The sequence below is a fragment of the Cloeon dipterum genome, chromosome X (assembly GCF_949628265.1).
Source record: "Cloeon dipterum chromosome X, ieCloDipt1.1, whole genome shotgun sequence".
Taxonomy (NCBI): Eukaryota; Metazoa; Arthropoda; class Insecta; order Ephemeroptera; family Baetidae; genus Cloeon; species Cloeon dipterum.
In genome coordinates, this window is record NC_088790.1 from 13942247 (window position 1) to 13961249 (window position 19003).

Consider the following 19003-nt stretch of genomic DNA (forward strand, 5'->3'; position numbering starts at 1 on the left):
ATATATGTTTATAGTTTGTAACCTGCTTAAATATAAAAAATAATTGATAATGTATTTTCAACATTTAAATTTTAAAAATTACCCAGGATTTTGAACTAGTGAGGACAGTGATTTTAATAAAAATATCTTACACAATTTTCGTCCTCTAAAGAAAAATAAAATAAGTTTTAGTTAAACCAACTCATTGTACCCAAAAAGGTATTGTATTTTAAAAAGAGTTGAAAAATGTGCTTGAATTTTTCAAATTTAGAAAAATTAGCTAATAATTTGCACCAATAAGTGTATATATAGCTCATTCTCTGGGTTGGGGACTGATTTTTTACGCCTTTAGGCGAATTTAGTAGTTTTAGGCATTTTATAGTATGGTTAAAATGGTTTAAAAGCGCATAATTAATGATAGGCTTTCATTTAATAGTCACGTGACGGTGTAAAAGCTAACGTCATACAAAACAGTCGATCGTCTAAAAAATTTACAGCTCGCTAGATAGAAGAAGCAGTGTTTGGGGATAAACAGAGCTTGAGAGCTTTGACTGTGCTCTCTAAAAGATGCATTATCAATTAGCGTGTGATATTCATTAGAAAGGGTTCGCGAAAAAAGGTCGGCTTGTGTTTGCAATCGACACAAAAGTAGCACTAATTGCAAAAGCGGCGCGGTGAAAACACGGCAAGCGAAGCGTGTCATTGGAGAGAGGAAACGAGCGCATTCAGCGGCAGAAGAGCGAATTTTCACTCTTTGATGCCTCGGCTTGCACAAAGTCTCTCGAAAGCGGCGCCACTCCAATTATCAAAAGGCGGAAATTCCGCTGCAAACAAAGCGCGCTCGATGAATTCCCTGCCCGCCCAGCAGCCGCCTGCACCGCACCGACGCTTTGCTTCGACTTTTTTACTAGTCTGGTTGGGCACGATTTGTCCGTAATAATGCAGCCCCCCGTGGGGGCGTGTGCGGCGGGTGGCCGGCCGCCGCAACAACTTTTGTGTCCGCCCGTAAAGGGCCGGCTGGCTCGCGGGAAATGAAATTTTTACGAGTGCGACACGGACAGCGTGAAAAATTAATGTCCGGCAAACGAGTTGTGAGCGCGCGCAGGTGTGTTTCACTCCCGTTTGCAGACAGCAGACAAACTCAACAAGTTAATCTTCCTTTTTGCTCCGATGGAGAGGGGTGCCAAGAGGAAATGGACAAACTTTGCCGCAAAAAAGCACCCGGCCAGATTTTTCCCGCGTGTCAAAAGTTGCTGGCGTCTGGCAAAGACTTAGAGCTCCCAACAGCAAATGGAAAGGGATCAGTGACGGACAAGAGCAAATAAGCGCCTTCCGATGCCCCATTCCGCGTGCGTACGACTTACGAAAGCAAATACTCGTCTGCCTGTCTTGTCTATACTCTGTACCTCTCACTTCAGTCTCAAGTACGAAACAATACTACCGCTGAAGAACCTTCAATTTGTTTATTGAAATTGAACATCATCCTCCTCTAGATTCCTTCAATTTCCTCAAAATTGGTTAGCTGCGGTTGTTTAAACCGGTTTAAACCAAGAAATAAGATGTTCAAAACCTTTTCTAAAGTGGAACCCTCCAAATTCAGAATTTATGAAAGCAACATTTTCCGGTAAAATATCGCTAAAATCCAGCCTAACACACAAATTAGCAGCCAGACATTTTTGAGTAATTCACAAAAAGAAAAGAATGGAAATTTGGCACCCAATGTTTCATTAATTTCAAATGACTCTTGTAAGAGTGGGATTGAGTGTAGTTCTTCATTAAATTTAACACAAATCCTACCATTGAGTGCTTCCTATCTTTTATTTTACTTTGGGAAATTGGTTGTTTTATAATATTTTGTCTCTTAAAGGATTTTTACAGTTGTCAAAAGTGTTTCTCCAGCACCAAAATTTTAACTTGAATCCCTGGTAGGAAGGCATACGCTCACTAGATGCAAAATGAGTGGTTTTATCTAGAGATCATTTTTGAAAATACTGCTATCGATGAATTATTTTCTCCTAATTCCCCAATCAATAGATAAATATATATAAATATTTTGTCTGGATTTGGCAATGTATGGGGGAAAATAGCCCTGCAGAACCATAATAAAGATTACTTTGAAACTAAACTTTCTCTCGATAGCTTCAAGGTAAATTAGGACTTAGTTTGTTTTGTTTGCTGTTCATCCAGTAAGTAAAAGATAAGAAATAATTACAATTTGAAAAAATGAATCAATGGTTGATGAAAAATTTACATTCTAAATGAATCCGAGTGTGAAGTGCTGAACTGATGATGACGACGCAATGGAAGCGATTTGTAAATATTCCCGACGCGAGCGAACGTTGCAGGAAACAAGCCTCAAAGACATCCTTTGCGAAGATTTGTATCGCCACAACAAGGGAGAAAATAAACACGGCGCTCCTCTCGGCGGAATTAATCACAATCATCAAGAGGAGTATTCGCCGGAGGGGCACACGAATTGAATAAATTTGAGCGCCGCGCAAGAAAGCAGAGCCCTTTTCTCTTTCTCTCATTTCGCATGCACAGAGGGAGACGATCATCGGCGCTAATCCAATAAATTTCTCAACTCTCGCGTGCCTCGGCTGCTTTATTGTTTTCGCAAACAAACCCGGCGCTCACTCGCTTGTTCCTTCTCTGAAAAATGAATATTTTGCGGCGCGTGTAAATCTTTGTTTCGTGCGCGTTGCTTACGCACAGCAGCAGTTGGAGTTAGTTATTATTATTAAATACGAGCGAACGCCAGCAAACAAACAACAAGTTTCCTTCGGGCGGTTGCAAAGGAACAAGCCGCTGCAACATATCTCTAAATTTCACATTTTCTCTCCGTCTCTCACTCTCCCTTGTTTTCATTTTGGCTACGTGTACGCGCGTATTTTAAATGTTTTTTTTGCAAAAGCGAAGTTTGTGTTCAGGGATAAGCACATGACCTATGCCCTTTTCATGAAAACTAGGCAAAGTCATCGCTCAAAATTTGCACCTCTCCTTTTGCCAAGAAAAGATTAACTTCTTTTCCTTTCTTTTAAAACTTTTCTAAGCACGCTCAGTTTAAAAATGTATTTTCGTTGCTCTTTTAATTTAATAGAAAATGTTAAGTTTTTATTTTGTTCTCAACATTTTTTCTTTGCGTTACTTAAGAGTGGAACTATTGTCCGGGTGAAAGTGTTGGCTGCTCCGATTTTAATTTTATTCATATGCATGTGCCTCTTTACTTATAGCTGTGAATTTGAGTTGATCATTATTTTAAATGAACTTGAATTCTAAAGCTATTAGTGTCATACTTACAACAGTCTAAATCTTTGAAAGTCCATCTGAAGCCGTGTAAACAGGCTAAAAATTTGCGGGAAAAACAATATTTGCACCAATTAAGAAAAACAGGTCGATTTTTCCTCTCCATTTTTAATATGGATTAGGAACATGCTATTATACAGTTGGTTTCATTTACACCTCATAAATATCAAAGCCACAAACACATAAAAAAAGTTTTTTTTTCATTTAAGAGAGATTTAATATAATTTTTGTGGGTTTGAAAAACTCACCTGTGTAAAGATAACATTGACAAGACTTAGTTCTAAATCAGAATAGTATTAATAAGTTATCGTATTAGTCAGTTAAAGCAATATCTCGTTAAGCCACTTCATATTGAAGATATATTTCTCCTTTAAGATATTTACACTTTATAGAGAATCTTTGAATTTCAATCAAACTTTGTCAATATTTTAATGTCAAGTAATAAAGTCGCTTGCTTCCACAGCATCGAATCGAGGATCGAGAGTGGGCCACATCACTGTGAGGTGCAAATTTTGAGGTTTGTCGACAGCATCAGGGCACAGCTTTTTGTCGGGTTTAATTACAAAGAGAGCAGCCGGCGCGTTTCTTTGATGGTGGCGGCGCGCGCGAGCAAACAGCAGGGAGAGCAAGAGAGAGAGAGAGAGAGAGAGAGAGAGAGAGAGAGAGAGAGAGAGAGACCCGAAGTGCGCACCTGGAGATTTGTCGGCGGGCGCGCGGGCGGGCTTCATTGGCATTCGGCGCACGCGGCTGCAAGACAATTAAAAAGCCTCCCCGCACGCCCAGCGGCGCCAAATTGGAATTTCGAGCGCGTTTTTCGCCCGCGCTGCCTTCTGATGAGGGCCCCCGGGGCTCGTGTGGCCTCCGGGGGCCTCGCGGAGGCGGAATCTCGATGACGCCGATCGTCACGTCAAAGTCAGATTCGAGCCGCAGGCATTGGTGCAAATTTTAATCCGCACGCCGCCTGCCGAATACTGATAATGCCTGCCCGACTCGAATACCAATTAGCCAGTCGGCTTGATTATCCTCTCCGGCCCGCTTTTAATTAAATCAAACCAAATTCAGCTCGGCCGCACCCCGACTTATTATCACCACCGTCAAGAAAGCGGATTCAGTTCCTTTGACGCGCCGCTTATCTTCGTCTAATGAGAAACTTTCGCGACGACTCGTTATTCCTCAAGGTGAAGCTCATAAGTGTACTTAAAACTTACTTTGAGTCGTGGAAAACTCAGTTGCAATCTTTACCACGGGGATGTTAGAAAATCTGATTATTTGTTTCTTTGAACATTATTTTTTCAGAAGAAATTTTAGACGGGGGTTTGTGTAGTTTTAAAAGGCGTTGAAAACTTTCTTTGCCACTTTTCAAATCAATAAATTTAAAACAAAATGGTAGCAAATTTTTGACGTTTGTAAATAAATTTTGATGCATAAAAAACAAAATATCCACCCCAATTTTTTACAGCACTTCAGCTATGACAAATACGAACAGGTGGCTTCCTCATTGTAATTATCGGTATGTTTTTACGAGGTACTCCTTCCCTGGTTATCATTTCCTTCTATGTAAAGACAAACGTCTTCATCTAGATGTTTCTGCTAATTGTGTATGCCAATTCTGCGATGAAGTCTGTATAGACATGTATCATTTCCTCAATTGCAAAAATAATACAACTACCTTATTTCAAGCTGCTAAATATAAGAAATTGCATCAAAATAATATATAATGTACTCTGTGTTGTACACCGTTGGTGTCTAATAAATACAATAATAATAAAATATATATTTGCAGAAAAAGCTAATTGAATCCAATTCCGATTTCACACCGATGAAATAAAAATCTGTTGTTGTGAACTTTTCTAAATGTGTTCCTGGAAATATGGTTGGAAAATCAAGTAAAAACAGACACTGGAAAACAATTTAATTTTTTTAGGTGTTTAAGAGTAAAAACAGCCTTAAATCCATAATTTTGTTTGTTTGGAGTTTGTATGTTTTCTCTTCAAAAATTTTGCGAGCAACTGAAGCAAAAATATTTGCTTTTGTTACAAGCAATCTAATATTAGCAGCTCTCAATGCCAAATTCTGAGCCTAACTGCGATTGAACCGCGAGTTTGCGGTGGTTGAAACACTGACCAAAATTGTGTGTGAGTCAGTCGGCAAACAAAGCGAATTTTCTTGCAATTTGGCGGGTCAGTGGCGGCGGACGGACGAGTGGGGCAGCCATGAATTCGTCATTAGGACGATTTAATTAGGCTAATCAAATTGGCAGTCGCACATGCACGTGCATGCTTTATTTGGCGAGAGAGCCGCGCGCCAGCCAAGCCCGGTCGCGTAATTTGCGCTAATCTGGCATATGCAGCCTAATTCCGAGCAGACGAGTTTATATTACTAATTACAACCGCGGTGCAAACGTGCCTTGAATTAACTCGCCGGCTGCCTCTTCCTCTGCAGTGCTCGCTTTTATGTTCGCCCGCTCTCCAAACGAACGTTTTGCAGATGCTCTTGCGAGCCGAAAGAGCATTGTTTCCTGCAATCCTGCCGCCCACCAGCGATTCGCTTCATCGGCTTTTGCAACGCTGACCCACTCATGCTCTGGGATCGAGTTCGAATTTTAATTAGAGGCCGGGAATATTTTATGTGCATGTCAAGAATGAGAGTGCAATTAAATTATTACTTATTCTAATTATGCTTGGAAGTTAAGCCCATGTGGAAAATGGAAACAAGACCAGCTGTAATTCTCAGCATATTTTTTCTAGTGCAGTGTCATATAATTGCTAATTGAAAACTACAACTTGGCTGCTCTATGTATTTAACTAAATTAGTTTTCTATGTCTAATTAAAAAAAAGAAAATAAAAACGGTTAATGAAGTTATGATATAATATAGTTTTTAGGGCAAAGCACTGCTGAAAAGACCTGAAGCGCTAAAACAACTCCTGTTCTTTGGAAATTACTTTCCTCATTGCTGCATTTTTTACGTTTTAGTGGTCTTTTGTTTAGTTAATTAAAAAATGAACCAGAAAATGTGCATAGCTTTGACTAAAAGATTATATAAGTAAAGCTTGAAAGGCCTACAATTAAGAATAATTCGCATTATGTATTGGCTATGACAAAAATGGTTCATTGAGTATATTTTTTGTGACTTTATAGCAACAGTTTATCTCTACAATATGCAATCTGAACTTTTATCGGAACATTGAACAGATTATCTATGTTTTTTTAGCTTTATATCGATTTCTCTCGTTGCTATCTATCCACACAAATTATGAGGCGTATTTCCTTATAGAAAAATAAACACCCTGATTTTCAAAAGTGCTCGCCGCTTGGTTAGTATGCAAACTTTGGAGTTTAAAGGGAAACCAGGGAAAATAATTTCCTAATTTTTAGAGCGTATTTTAAGAACGGTATAAAGTATATTTAAACAATATTTCTGCACAGCTTTACTTGAAATTTCTGAATGTTTTTCATGTTTTCCGGCAAAAAAATTTATAAAGGTATTGATTCCGTTGGAGTCGAATCGATATCAGGAGAATGTGTCCTGTGTTGTGTTTGTCTGTACAAACAAACGTGTCTGCTCGTCGATGCCGCATGAACAGTGAGCACAAGCTCTCTTTTTAATCCGTTTGAAAGGTCGGTCGTTTGTTAGGCGCTGATTGATGGCGCGCGAGAGCACAGTCAGGTGTCAAGTGCAGAGGGAGGGACAAAGGTCGCTCGCTGCATTCACTCGGTGCTAAAACAATACACCATTTTTCAATTAACCCGTCGGCGTCGGCTGTTGTCAACGCGATTCCGTGCGTCAGACCGATTTTTACGACGCCACCGTGTAATCGCATCAAAAGCCAATTTCGCCGCCAAGAATTTACGAGAGAGCCGACGATGATCCCGCGCGTAATTAACTACGGCGAAATTATCTGGGCCAGCAGCTGCTGCCACGTTCTCCCGGCAAATCGAGTTGTGATCGAGTACTCAATGGCATTTTGCTCGAGAGCGCGGCTTGATTGTGATTGCAGCTTATTTTCCACTCTTGCGTACACACTTCGTTCGGCACGTGATTGAAGCACAATGTTGGCGTTGATGCCTCAGTGAGTATATGGACTGATATTTAGTTATTAAGTGGAATATTTACGCCATAAGGAAGGTATTTAACAGGGCTGTGAGTTTTTGACGTTTTTTTTTTTATACAAAAATGGGACTATTTTTTCACTGGGCACACCTTTTTAGACCGGCCATTTTAGCCGAATTCAAATGTTTTTGATGAACATGGCATTTTCCCCAACAAATCTTAGATTTTGGCCAGAGTGGTTAAAATGGGGAGCATAGCACAGAATGCGTGAAAAATTATCTTTCTATATCTACTAAACTGCAAAATTGCAATAAAAAATATTGAGAACTCTTATTTATTTGCATTGAGAGTCTAATTTATTCGTAATTATAATATAAATTGTATAATTTAGCTGTTAGGTGGCTTTTTCAATACTTTTTTTACTGTCACCAAAAGGGACAAAGAAAGTATGAGTTATCACCATGTTGAAAAGATGTGTGAATAATTTAAAATGTTTGAAGGTACCAACATTTTCTTTACTGGATTCTTACCCCAAATAAATAAAAGCTGAAAATTTTGTCCTAAAATAGCAAATGCCAATGAAATATTATTTGATAAAAATTTTATCGAAAAAATGTGTAGTTTCGATGTCATAATATTGCAAGAATCGTCCTTATTTGATCGTCGCATGGCGTTTTGAAGCTTAGTAAAAATAGTCGACCGCCTCAAACTCACAGCCCTGTTAACATTATTATTATAATAAAACTTTTATTTTGAGGGGTTTAATTTCTATCTTGTAAGCATCACATTAAATAGAGAGCAATCCCTACATTGAATAAGGTTCACTTGGGGGGCAATTCTGTTAAAAGGGGCGCAAATTGCTGTTCAATAGTGTCGGCAAAGTTTCGGCAGCGAAAATCAACGGGTGCGTCACCTGTCTGGCTGGCAATAACCTCTTATTTGGGCAAAAGGGATTGGATTAGTTGCGTCGGAGCAAGTTTTCCTTCGCCGACGCCGCCGCCTGATGCGGTCAAATTAATCAGAGGGCAAAAAAGCGGTGCACGTGTGTCGGGCTAATTGCACGGCGTCAGCACTACGCTCTTGTTCTGTTCGTGGGCCGCTAATCTATTTTCACTTTGTGCTGTTTATTATTTGTTGTTGGCGGCGTACTAAAAAACAAACCTGCGCGCACATACACACACAAACACACACACGTGTTATCAGAAAAATCTAATTTCCCCGGAGGCGGCATCGTCGGGCGCCTTTTCCCCGATTTGTTTTCCCACTTGGCTTGCGAGCAACGTGGCGTGAGATTAAAAATTTCCAGAACAAAAATTGCGCTTTATTGATTCGCGCAGCGCACTCTGCCAACCGTGCCTCATCCTTCATCTCTCTGCCTCCCCGCCCACGCTAGAGTGGAATTCCAAAGGACAAAACAAAGTACCCAACAGGTAGGTGCTATATAACGACCTCTCAAACAACAAACCAAAATTACAAAATGGAATTAGTCAAAACGTTTCACAAATTTAATGCTAGAATTGAATTCAAATCTGGCCATTTTTTCGCAACTGAAAATTTAGTGCCGCCACAAAAATATACGATTTTGTAAAGGAAAACTTAAATTAGACCGGTTTTAAAAGGAAACCCATATACAATAGTAATTATGTAAATAAAATATATTTTTGGAAGTTTTTCTGCAGACAATTTTTTTTTAGAAGCTATTGAAACTGTAATTTCTCTTCTTGAGGTGGGAAAGTTAAAAGTAATTATAATTAATTTCTGAGGGGCCGGTGCACTAGTATATTTTTAAACAATTTTTTCTTCCTGTGTAAGCAAATTTGTTTAAAAAAATCTAATATTATGCCTTATAATACATGAGGAATATAATTTATATTACTCCAGGTGATTCTTATTTTACTTACCCCATCAGTTTGGGGAGCTGTCGATTTGTCTATGTTGAAAAGATTGCAACAAAATGATTTCGGAAAAGCATAAGTAAGTGATTTATTCTAATTTTGAAATGTTAAATTTTGCTCCAAATTCTAATTATTACATATTACCAGGTCAAACTCATGATTTTGTAGGAATAATAGTCGGATGAAATGATTGCAACAGAGAAATTGTCTTATTGTCATCAACGCCTGCTTTGAATTTTCTGCGATGCCTCAGAAATCAATTGCGGTTTCTTTTTATTTATTTTTTTTTTAAATTTTAAGCATTGCCTGAAACAATTATTTGATGATATTTTGCCAGTGAAAAATAAGGCAGTGTCACTAAATAGTCGTTTAAAATACTGAGTTCAAACATTGCAGGCTGGATATGAGGATAAAAAGCAGAAGCTCGACACAGATCTGCTGATAAATTTTCGGCGGGTAAGTTTGCGTCGCACCACGCGCTTCCTGGCTTTGGAGTTAATGTCGAGCATTATCCAAGTCTCGCGCGCAGTGACATTAATCCAGCAGGAAGTAATTCCGCGCACGCCGACACTAATTTTTTTACACCGAGTGTGCACCTTTAATTGCACACGGCGGTAATGATATATCCGACCGCACTGCCATTGGTCGGCGCAAAATTTTCAGCCCCACCAGCGTGGGGCTTAATTTGATATATTTTGCAATTAAAGCGGACGGGATTTATTGCAAGCGAGAGAGAGCAGCAGCAGTAGCAGCGGGATCGGCGCTTGTTTTATTTTGCTCGTATATCTAGTCGCGAGGAATGCAATAAAATTTATTGTTCCGAAATAATTTCAACTGGCTTCCTATGCCTGTCTTCGCTGCGACGCGAGGGTGAAAATTTTCAGCGAAATTAACTCAGAGGCATGTTTCGAGTGACAAGGGGCTATTTTCCGAGGGTCTGCCAGAGGGAAGACGCATTATTTGTGCCCCGGCTGCGATTTATTGGAGTTCGTCGCCGGCACAAAAGTTCACCAAATTCCATTTCGAAAGGGAAGCGGACGCGAAAGGAGTAGAGTGAATCTGCCCGCAGAAGGACGCTTTGATGCCAAACAACAGGGTATAACAAAACTTTTTCTCTCGGTCCACTGAATACTTCTGGCAGTTCTGGTCGATCTGGCACCTGAGAGAGAATTTCAAGGGTTGACACCAAAGAATTTATTTAAATTATTAAAAAAATTCATTGCACATTTCAGCCGGCATTTTTGACTCAAGGGAAAGCAATCTTGACTAATTTCAATACAAACTAGGTGGTCTTTGAATTTTTACTCGACTTTCGAATTAAATTAGTTTTAAACTTCATTGTCAAATATTATCCTAGTTCTATTATTCATCTATTTCATTTTTTACTTGAAGAGAAAAATTGTTTTGCATGTTCTGGCAACTGCTTTTTCGGCCCCTCGCCGAACAATGAAAACGATTACTGATGTAAGCACAAAGAAAAAAGAGCAAGTGATTTAATTATTAGAAACCCTGAAATTTTATTTTTTTGTGTCCGCTATGTCTGTAGCTTTCAATAACCAATCACAAACAAAAATTGCTTTAAAATATTTAGATATTTTTTGTACTAATGCAGAGGCGAATAAAACTTATTCCCCCACTTAAATTTATTTTCAGACAGGCCCCCAAATGTAACCCTAGACAAGTCGTGTTACACTAACCCTTAATTTTATTTTAAAGTTTCATATTTGTGATATTAAAAATTTTATGAACAGAATAATTATATTAATTTCGAAATTCGGTTTAACAATAAATATAATGCATATTTGTAATATTTAATCCTTTCAATAAGTTTGGGAATAAGAAGCTTTCTTCGGGATTTTCTTATAACTTAATTTCCTCTCTGTATACATCAACAAACAGATTTCAAAGTTCTGCATATCGATGCTGCTTTTGCAAATAACATTCGATGTTTGTCGAGACGAAGCACTGGCAATAAAAGTTGATCTGAGTTGCAGAGTCGTGAAATTTAGTATGAAACTAGTTCAATAAGTAACGCACACCATCGTGTGTTGGTCTAATTTCCAAGTTAATTTCTACCATTTCCAGAGAAGTCTCGCAACCAATCAAAGTTTACAGGGCAAAAAGCTAAGTTTGCTTCAGCCAAGAGACAACAGCGATGCAAAGAGGTGATATTGGAAAAGTGGCGTCTTTCGCTCAACGCGTCGCCGTTTTCCGTCAGCTCCGCAGCAGAAGCGACGGCGGCAGAGTGCGGAAATGGCATTTTTGCCGGTGCAGCCAGCGAGCGCGTCGTCTCATTTGTGCTGCAGCATATGCGCCATTACTGAAGAGCCGCCCGCCGCACTATCAGATCGTAAAGCACACCCAACTTTTGCAATAAATTAAATTACAAGGCGCTTGCGGAGCAGGATGGCGCGAAAATTCATTCCAACTCATCACCGACCACCTTAATCAGATTATTTCGCGCCCCGAGACGATTACGCTAATTCATCTCGTCAGCAGCTGCGACTTGCGGCAGATTTCATAAGACTCCTCGCACACAATTCAACGCGTGCGAGTGAGTGACTGAGCGCAACTCGCTCTTAAGATTTCACTCGACGGAGGATATGCCAAGATCGCTTTGTGCCTTTCAGCCCAGCACTACTTATTATTTTCCCTCTTTGTTACGAGTCACGAAGCGGAATATTTTTTGTTTTCCTACTCGCTCACTTGCTCGCATTTCTCGCATCTTGAAAATAATCGTTCCAGCAGCACAGTGATAATTCTTTTCCATTAAATTGCAGAATGGAGGAGATGAAAGATTTTCACAATTTCCTTTTCTGACATTTTGCATTTAATACGTTGAAAAAATGTCGGCGTTGTATTGCTCTAAAGTGGATTAATCTAGCATTTTTTTTAAATTACAAAAACCTATATGGCCAAAAATTTATTTTTCAATTGGAAATCCTCTCTTATAAACTGTTGAACCTGGTTTACATAAATTTCAGCTTTTAAGTTGTTCCTACCTTTGGCCTGAGGGTGACAGTGTGTCTGTAGAACCGCTCGGCTTCGGCGTTCTGTCCCGATTGTCTTAAGGCATTGGCGGCGTTGAAGACGATTTCGTAGTCATCAGGGGCCAGTTCGGCCGCCTTGACGTAATGCTGCGCTGCTTCCTCGTGCCGCTCAAGCTCAGACAAAAATTGGCCTGGAAAATTACATGAAACAGTCAGTGTTGAATTTTAAGTAGTTTGAAAAAGATTCAATGATAAAAAAAAGTTGTAACTGACAAAAGTGGGAAAATGGTAGACCAATTTTCCCAGTTAACTGCTTGTTTAATTTTTTAAGAAACACAAAAATATAATTCACATAATTAACATACACATCTCGATGATTTTACACTCATATGCTAAAATTATAAATTAGTTTGGGATCACCTTTCAAGCAAGAATTTTAAGCTTATATCACGATTTATCGCACCCTTACACCAATTAGGGTAGCCTTCAAAGTGTATAATTGAAGAGCAATGTTCACTGGATTTCCTCTTGATAAAAATTAAACGCATTGAATTTGAGCCAGATGTTTTTGTATCGTGTAATCATTCCAAACTTTTTAAATATTTTAATTTCCATTTTTTCATCGCTTTCAATCTACGAATCAAAATACGACAGATACTTTCAAATTCCTTGAAAGTATCTGTCGATTTTCATTTGTGAATATAAAAAAGACAGCCAGAAGTTTCATAACAGTAGTGGAATACATTTTTACAAGAGTCAATCTTTTGCAAACGCACATTCAAACAGCTGAAAACCGTTTGCCATTTTTCATCCAATCAATTTCGCTCGGCTCGCAACTTTTTCTCGAGATATGGCGGGGGCACTTTATCCCTGAAACAATATTCTAGCACATTTGACACGCGCCCCATTTTTCTTGCGACATTTTCGATTCAATTCCGAGGAGCAGCGAGCCGAAATCTTTGCCAGAGTAATCCCGTCGATTTTTCACCGCTCTCGCAGTTTTTCCAAGCGGGCGCGTCACATCATTCCGCGCGTGCATGTTTCAGTTTGTTAGGCTTCGCGTCGGACATGCATGTCAACCGGGTTGCATAACCTCGTCTGCCTCGAATGAAGCAAGAATAATGATGTGGGGGTTTTATCGTGCTGTCTACAAGATAAAGAAGACGGACTGACAGGGGTTTTTAGCAACCTGCTCGCATGTCGCCTTCATATTTCATAAGCGGCTCTTTTTAATGTCCTGCCTGCTCCCGCCAAGATTCGGTGTACGCATACAGCGCGCGCGGTTAATAAATGAGATGTTGCTCCGAACCGGGCACACATGTTTTTATAAATGCGGCAGACAAGCAGAAGAAGGGCTTGCGTCTTCTCTCTCGCCACGCGGTGAAAAATGGCCAGTTTTGTGGTTTGCACTTGGGAAGCAAGCGCTCGCAGCAGAGGAAAGAGCAACTTTACTGCCAGTGTCAGCAGCTTTTTATTGTGCGATTACCATAATCTCGCGAGTTTTCATTTAAGAGCCTCTTACATCGAGTAAAAATTGGATACTTAAAATGTATTTACGCGGGAAATCCAGAAAAATGTAAGACAAAATTGAAAAGTACCGATGTTGACGAAATATATAAAAATTTATTTTAAAACCTTCCGGGGATGCTAAACAGGACAAAGTTTATTGAACGTTTTTAACAGTCTTAAATACATCGCAAGTGGTTTCTCGATCATCTTTTATAGACTAATTATATAAAATAGGAGCCGCATTTTTTTAAAACGTTTTGTTTGCACACCATTGGATCAAGAATTTGTTGTAACACTCATTGGTTTGCTTTTACGAAAATGTTGAAAATCTCTCTTTAAAGCAAATGAAAACGAAAGGCAACTTTTGAATAGTCTTTGCCAACTACGTTTTTGTTTTCAATCTGCTGATTGGGCAGAAAAAATCTTGAAAATTATTACAAAAATTTCTAATGCTTCAAGAGTCGTGTTTATCAATTTTGGAGCTTTACGAAAAAAAATACATGATCAATTAAAATATCTTATAGAAATAAATTAACGTAAATTAATAAACTCCAATTAGCACGTATTTTACTCTTTTCAAATGTCCAACTACACTCATCTTTGAGCTTAAATGGAACTCATGGTCAACTCTTCTTCTCGACCCCTGCTTGCAATAGTACTGAATTATTCCTTGCAAAAAATTCACGATCTGAAACCCTTTATGTGAAGCATTTACAAAGAGTGAGATTATGATTCTTTTATTCGTTTCTGAAGGCTTAGTTTAGAGCTTGTACATATTTTTATCAAAATTTTGCTTGATAATTTATCACTTTATTTGACGTTTAAAATACAATCACATTGCCTATTACATATTGATTGATTTTCATGATCAGAGAATTTCCAATTTTTTAAAATAAATAGACATTATTTGTTAAACACTATCAACCATATGATAATATTGTGAAGTCATTTTGAAATACTTATTGTACGGCTAGAAGCAGTATTTTCATTAGCTCCCCCGTGAATATTCAATAAAGACTAATGCAAAGAAAACTAGAGTGGCGACTGACCAAAATGCTGGTAGACGCTGGAGTCGTTGGGCGCCAGCTGCTTGGCCCTGGTGAACCACTGCTCCGCCTCCGACAGCCTCGTTTTCTGGAGAGACAGAAAAAAGAGTTGCGTCAGTACACACACACAAACTCGCAGTACACACTGATTGGGTGGCGCGTCCGTCGAGCGATTTTTCAAGCAGTGCAAAGGGTGCGTCGGAAACAGGAGGGAGCGATAAATTTCATCGCCCAGTGCGAGTCAGTCACTCAATTACCGAAATAGAAACACAGCTTTTTTGCCTGCCGCGCGCGTTTGCAGGCAAATGCTTTCTTTCTTTCTGCAGCGCGCGCAACAATGTGCGAGTAGGGCCACTCGGGGTGCAGGGCACGCTGGCAGGGGATGATTTATGGCCTGCTCATTTGCTGCTGCATCTTGTCGTGAATGGCACGACGCAATTTTTCATATTCCAGCTACTCGCCTGCGCGGAAAAAGGGCAGAAAGAGTGATGTTGTGCCGGACCAGCGAACATGCAAAGTCAAACAAGGTTAGGGATGTGAAAAATAGTCTAAATATTCAATACTTTCGACCGAAACTCTCCACGGGTTGGCCAATAACAAAATATTTCAGTTTAGAAATTGGAGATCTCCATAAATAAAATTTGAAATTTGCTGTTTAATCAGTTCTGGTCCTCTCAACTGTACATTATTAATAAACGATATATCGATTGGAATTTATTAAATTTTATTTACTAGTGTTATCCCTAAAGAGAAGTTTAGAGCATTTAATATTTTAATTGGTTTTTACAATAAAAATCCTGTTTTTGCGACGAATATTTTGTACAGAAAAATTGGGTGGTGGAGTATTTTACGTAACAAACCAAATAGACTTGAAATCAAGTTAATTTGTTTATATTTATTTAATATTTAGAAAAAGAAGGAACTAACACTAACTGCAAATTTTGTTGCAATAAATGGAAATGAGCAAATTATTTTAATATCGACTGTTTGTCACAGCCCTATACGCAGGCTCTCTCTCTCTCTCTCTCTCTCTCTCTTCTCGCTTGATGTTTGCGCTTTCGCGATATGGGCAAAAAATTACGACACGCTATTTCCTCTCTTCTTCAGCCGGCTTATGGCCTTCGCAGAAAGCAAACGAGACTTTCTTTCTGCTTCTCTCTCTCTCTCTCTCTCTCTCTCTCTCTCTCTCTCTCTCTCTCTCTCTCTCTCTCTCTCTCTCTCTCTCTCTCTCTCTCTCGCTCACAGCACAGCAAAAAAGTTTTATTTAAGACGAGCTCAGAAAGCTCTTAATTTTTTTCTCTCAGGCTAGAACGCGCTGCGAGAAAGATTTGAAATGTTTGTTAACGTTTCTTGCTTTTAAAAGGATTTCAGACGCGTAGGAAGATTTGCACAGCAGAAAAAGATAATTACGTTTTTCGCCAGCATCTTGCCGTAGGTTAGGTGCGCTGGGATGTGATCAGGTTTCGCTTGCAGGGCTGCTTTGTACCACCTCTCAGCCTCGGCGAATTCGTTCAGTCTGTAGTGAGCCTCGCCCAGCATGTTGTACAGAGACTGCAACAGTAAGGAAATATATTTTTTTATTTGATTTATTCTTTTAAACAACTTTATAGTGACTGGGGAAACTATCCTTCAGAACTCCACGCAAGAAACAAATTCATTGAATTGTTCATATGTGTTAAAGTCGTAAAACGATATAGGACTATGCAATGCTGGAATTTAAGATCCTTATTTTGGTAAAAAGAAAAAAATCGAATATTTTCCTCTTCGACGAACGCCTTGAATGATTTATTGTTTATTATAAGGCATGCTTCTTTTCTGTTATTTGCTTTCAGACATCAAAAATTAAGCCACACTCAACTGTATGATTTGATTGATAAACAAACACCTTGCAAAACGTAGAAAATGATCTAAAATTATTATTTTACTCATAGACGTATAATTATTTTAAGGTGATTTTTAAATAGGAAAAATTAGTAATGTGACACCTGTTTGTTTAAGAGAAAGAAATATGTCTTGTTCATTTAAAATGAGATTAAGCCATTTTAACCGTTTTCAATGTCCAGTGTGAAATTTTCACAAATATTTGATCTCAAATCATAGTTTTGTAATGTCTCTCTTAATTTTATTGGTTTTGTATAGTCAAAAAAGATGTATGGTTTTATCACACGTCTCAAACAGAGCAATAATTTTTTTTAAATTATATGATTTGAAGAAAAATTATTAAAAAAAATATTTATTAAATCCTGTTGATAACATCTATACTGCTTGAATCTCTTAAGAGTGACCTGTTGGGGTAAAAAGGATACTATTTACCTAAATTTTGAATACAATTCAATTCAGATTATTTCTCCAAAACTAATAATTGAATATTTACTCTGATCCTGAGAATTAGGAAAAATGTATTTTTATAGAATAGATTATACAATGAATATTTCTATGTAGGTCATCTTTAGGTTTCGAAATACTGTCAAACCCACGCACGAGCAATAATATTTTTCTAATCAATATAGCATTAGAAACAGGCATCTGGCTTGCGGACGGGTAGCCGGGAATGATGTGTGCAGAGAGAAGAGGCACATAATCCCCGAGACACGGGCGTCGATCGGCGCGGTGCGGCAGCCTCAGCGGAAATCAGACACAGCTCTGCGAGGTGGCCGGCAAGTAATTGCACATGGGCTGCTTTTCATGCGAGCGGCTAAGCCGGATCGAGTGCAATCACGACATGTGATTAATTCCCGGCCTGAATCAACAAGCAAAGTCAGCCGACGCGTGTCTTATTGAGCGGCGGCGAAATTACGTCGGCCGGATTTGAGCCTCCGATATTATATTCGCATCCGAGTCAACAAACTTTACCCCGCCAGACCAGGGTGTGTTCCAACCACCCCTATATGATGCCGCTGCGCGAATGCGGCGGCACGGAATCGGCAAATAACCCAAATAACTCCCTCAACCTGCACCTCTCTCTCTCTCTCTCTCTCTCTCTCTCTCTCTCTCTCTCTCTCTCTCTCTCTCGCTGTTCGACAATGAGGGTGGTTGCACACGTGTGCACTTCCCAAGTCACGTGTTTGCTTTTCCAGATGCGCTGCTGCTCCATTACCCGCGTTCTGATGCGTTTTGTTTGCACTACAGCCAAGAGTCGAGTTTTTTTTTGCTTAAAGGCACTTTCAACAATATACAATATTGCTTCGCTGTCATTCTTTTATCGAGTTTACTCTTTCTTCATGTATAAGACACAAACAAATGTTTGTAATTACTTAAGAAGGAAGTGATTGGCAGAGCTAGCAAATAAGTGAAATTAGAGGGATGAAAAACAGTTGTTTTTAAAGTCTATTTTACCTGTTACAACTTTAGAGATTGCTAGGAGAGATCTTTATTAGGGCTATGAATCTTTAATCGAGCGATTTTTTTTCCGGGGTTTCCAGCCGCCACGGAACCATCAAATGAGTACAAATTTAAGCGATGCACTGAAAACCGTCTAATAAAACAGTATGCACCAACTTAAACATATTCTATGCATAATCGACTATTTTGCCGCCTTCCCAACAAACGTCTACAATTCACATCCCTAAAAATCACAACGACACGTGGAAAAAATGTTAAAATTGGCACATAAATTATTCCGGTATTTCTAATTCGATCAGTAGTTCTAAATCTAAATTGAGGCTGGAAATTCACAAGATGGAAGCTGAGTGCTAAATGAAGTGGCATCTGCGGTGCTCAGGGACAAAACAGCTCAGCGGAATAAAGCGATTGCGTGTGCATGTTGCACGTGTGCAAAAATGGCTGGAACACGCAGCGAAGCGTCTAGAGGGAAGAAGAACGCAATTTCCTTGTAATCCGAGCGGCGAGTGTCGTCCTAGATCCGCAATTAGAGAGCCCCTTCCAACCTGCTGACTGAGAATAATCCGGGATCGACGCAGGGCTAGGGATTTATCGTCGGCTCGCTAGACAGCTGGATTGACACTTTTTAACAGCCAATTAGTGCAAAATCGCATCGATCGCGCAGCTCATCGTCTCTAATTTCCAGCCCTCGGCCTTTGAAACAGGGTCTGTGCCACTTGCCTCGCCTGCACAGATCGACGAAAGTGGAACAAAAGAGCTGAATGAGTCTTTATAGTCTATTTTCAGAGGCTTAAATATAATTATTTGGTTCTTCCGGTTCTTGAAAAAGAGAAAAAAGCTCACTATATAATCAAAATATATTCAAAATGAAATAATTGTTGACC

The 19003-nt window shown here is 39.2% G+C and overlaps 1 protein-coding gene across 2 annotated transcripts in view; it reads right to left on the reverse strand.

Moving 5' to 3' along the window:
• The window catches only part of LOC135945156 (protein O-mannosyl-transferase Tmtc2-like), a 182951-nt gene that overhangs the window by 11375 nt on the left and 152573 nt on the right, over window positions 1-19003 (reverse strand). For both annotated transcript variants that reach the window (XR_010575406.1, XM_065492625.1), the window contains exons 8-10: window positions 16188-16328; window positions 14781-14865; window positions 12235-12413 (exon numbers count right to left, since the gene is read on the reverse strand). Coding sequence is in view for 1 of the 2 variants with exons in the window: in XM_065492625.1 (XP_065348697.1) it covers window positions 12235-12413; window positions 14781-14865; window positions 16188-16328 (405 nt within the window). In the remaining variant the exon portion in view is untranslated. The remainder of the gene's footprint in view (window positions 1-12234; window positions 12414-14780; window positions 14866-16187; window positions 16329-19003) is intronic.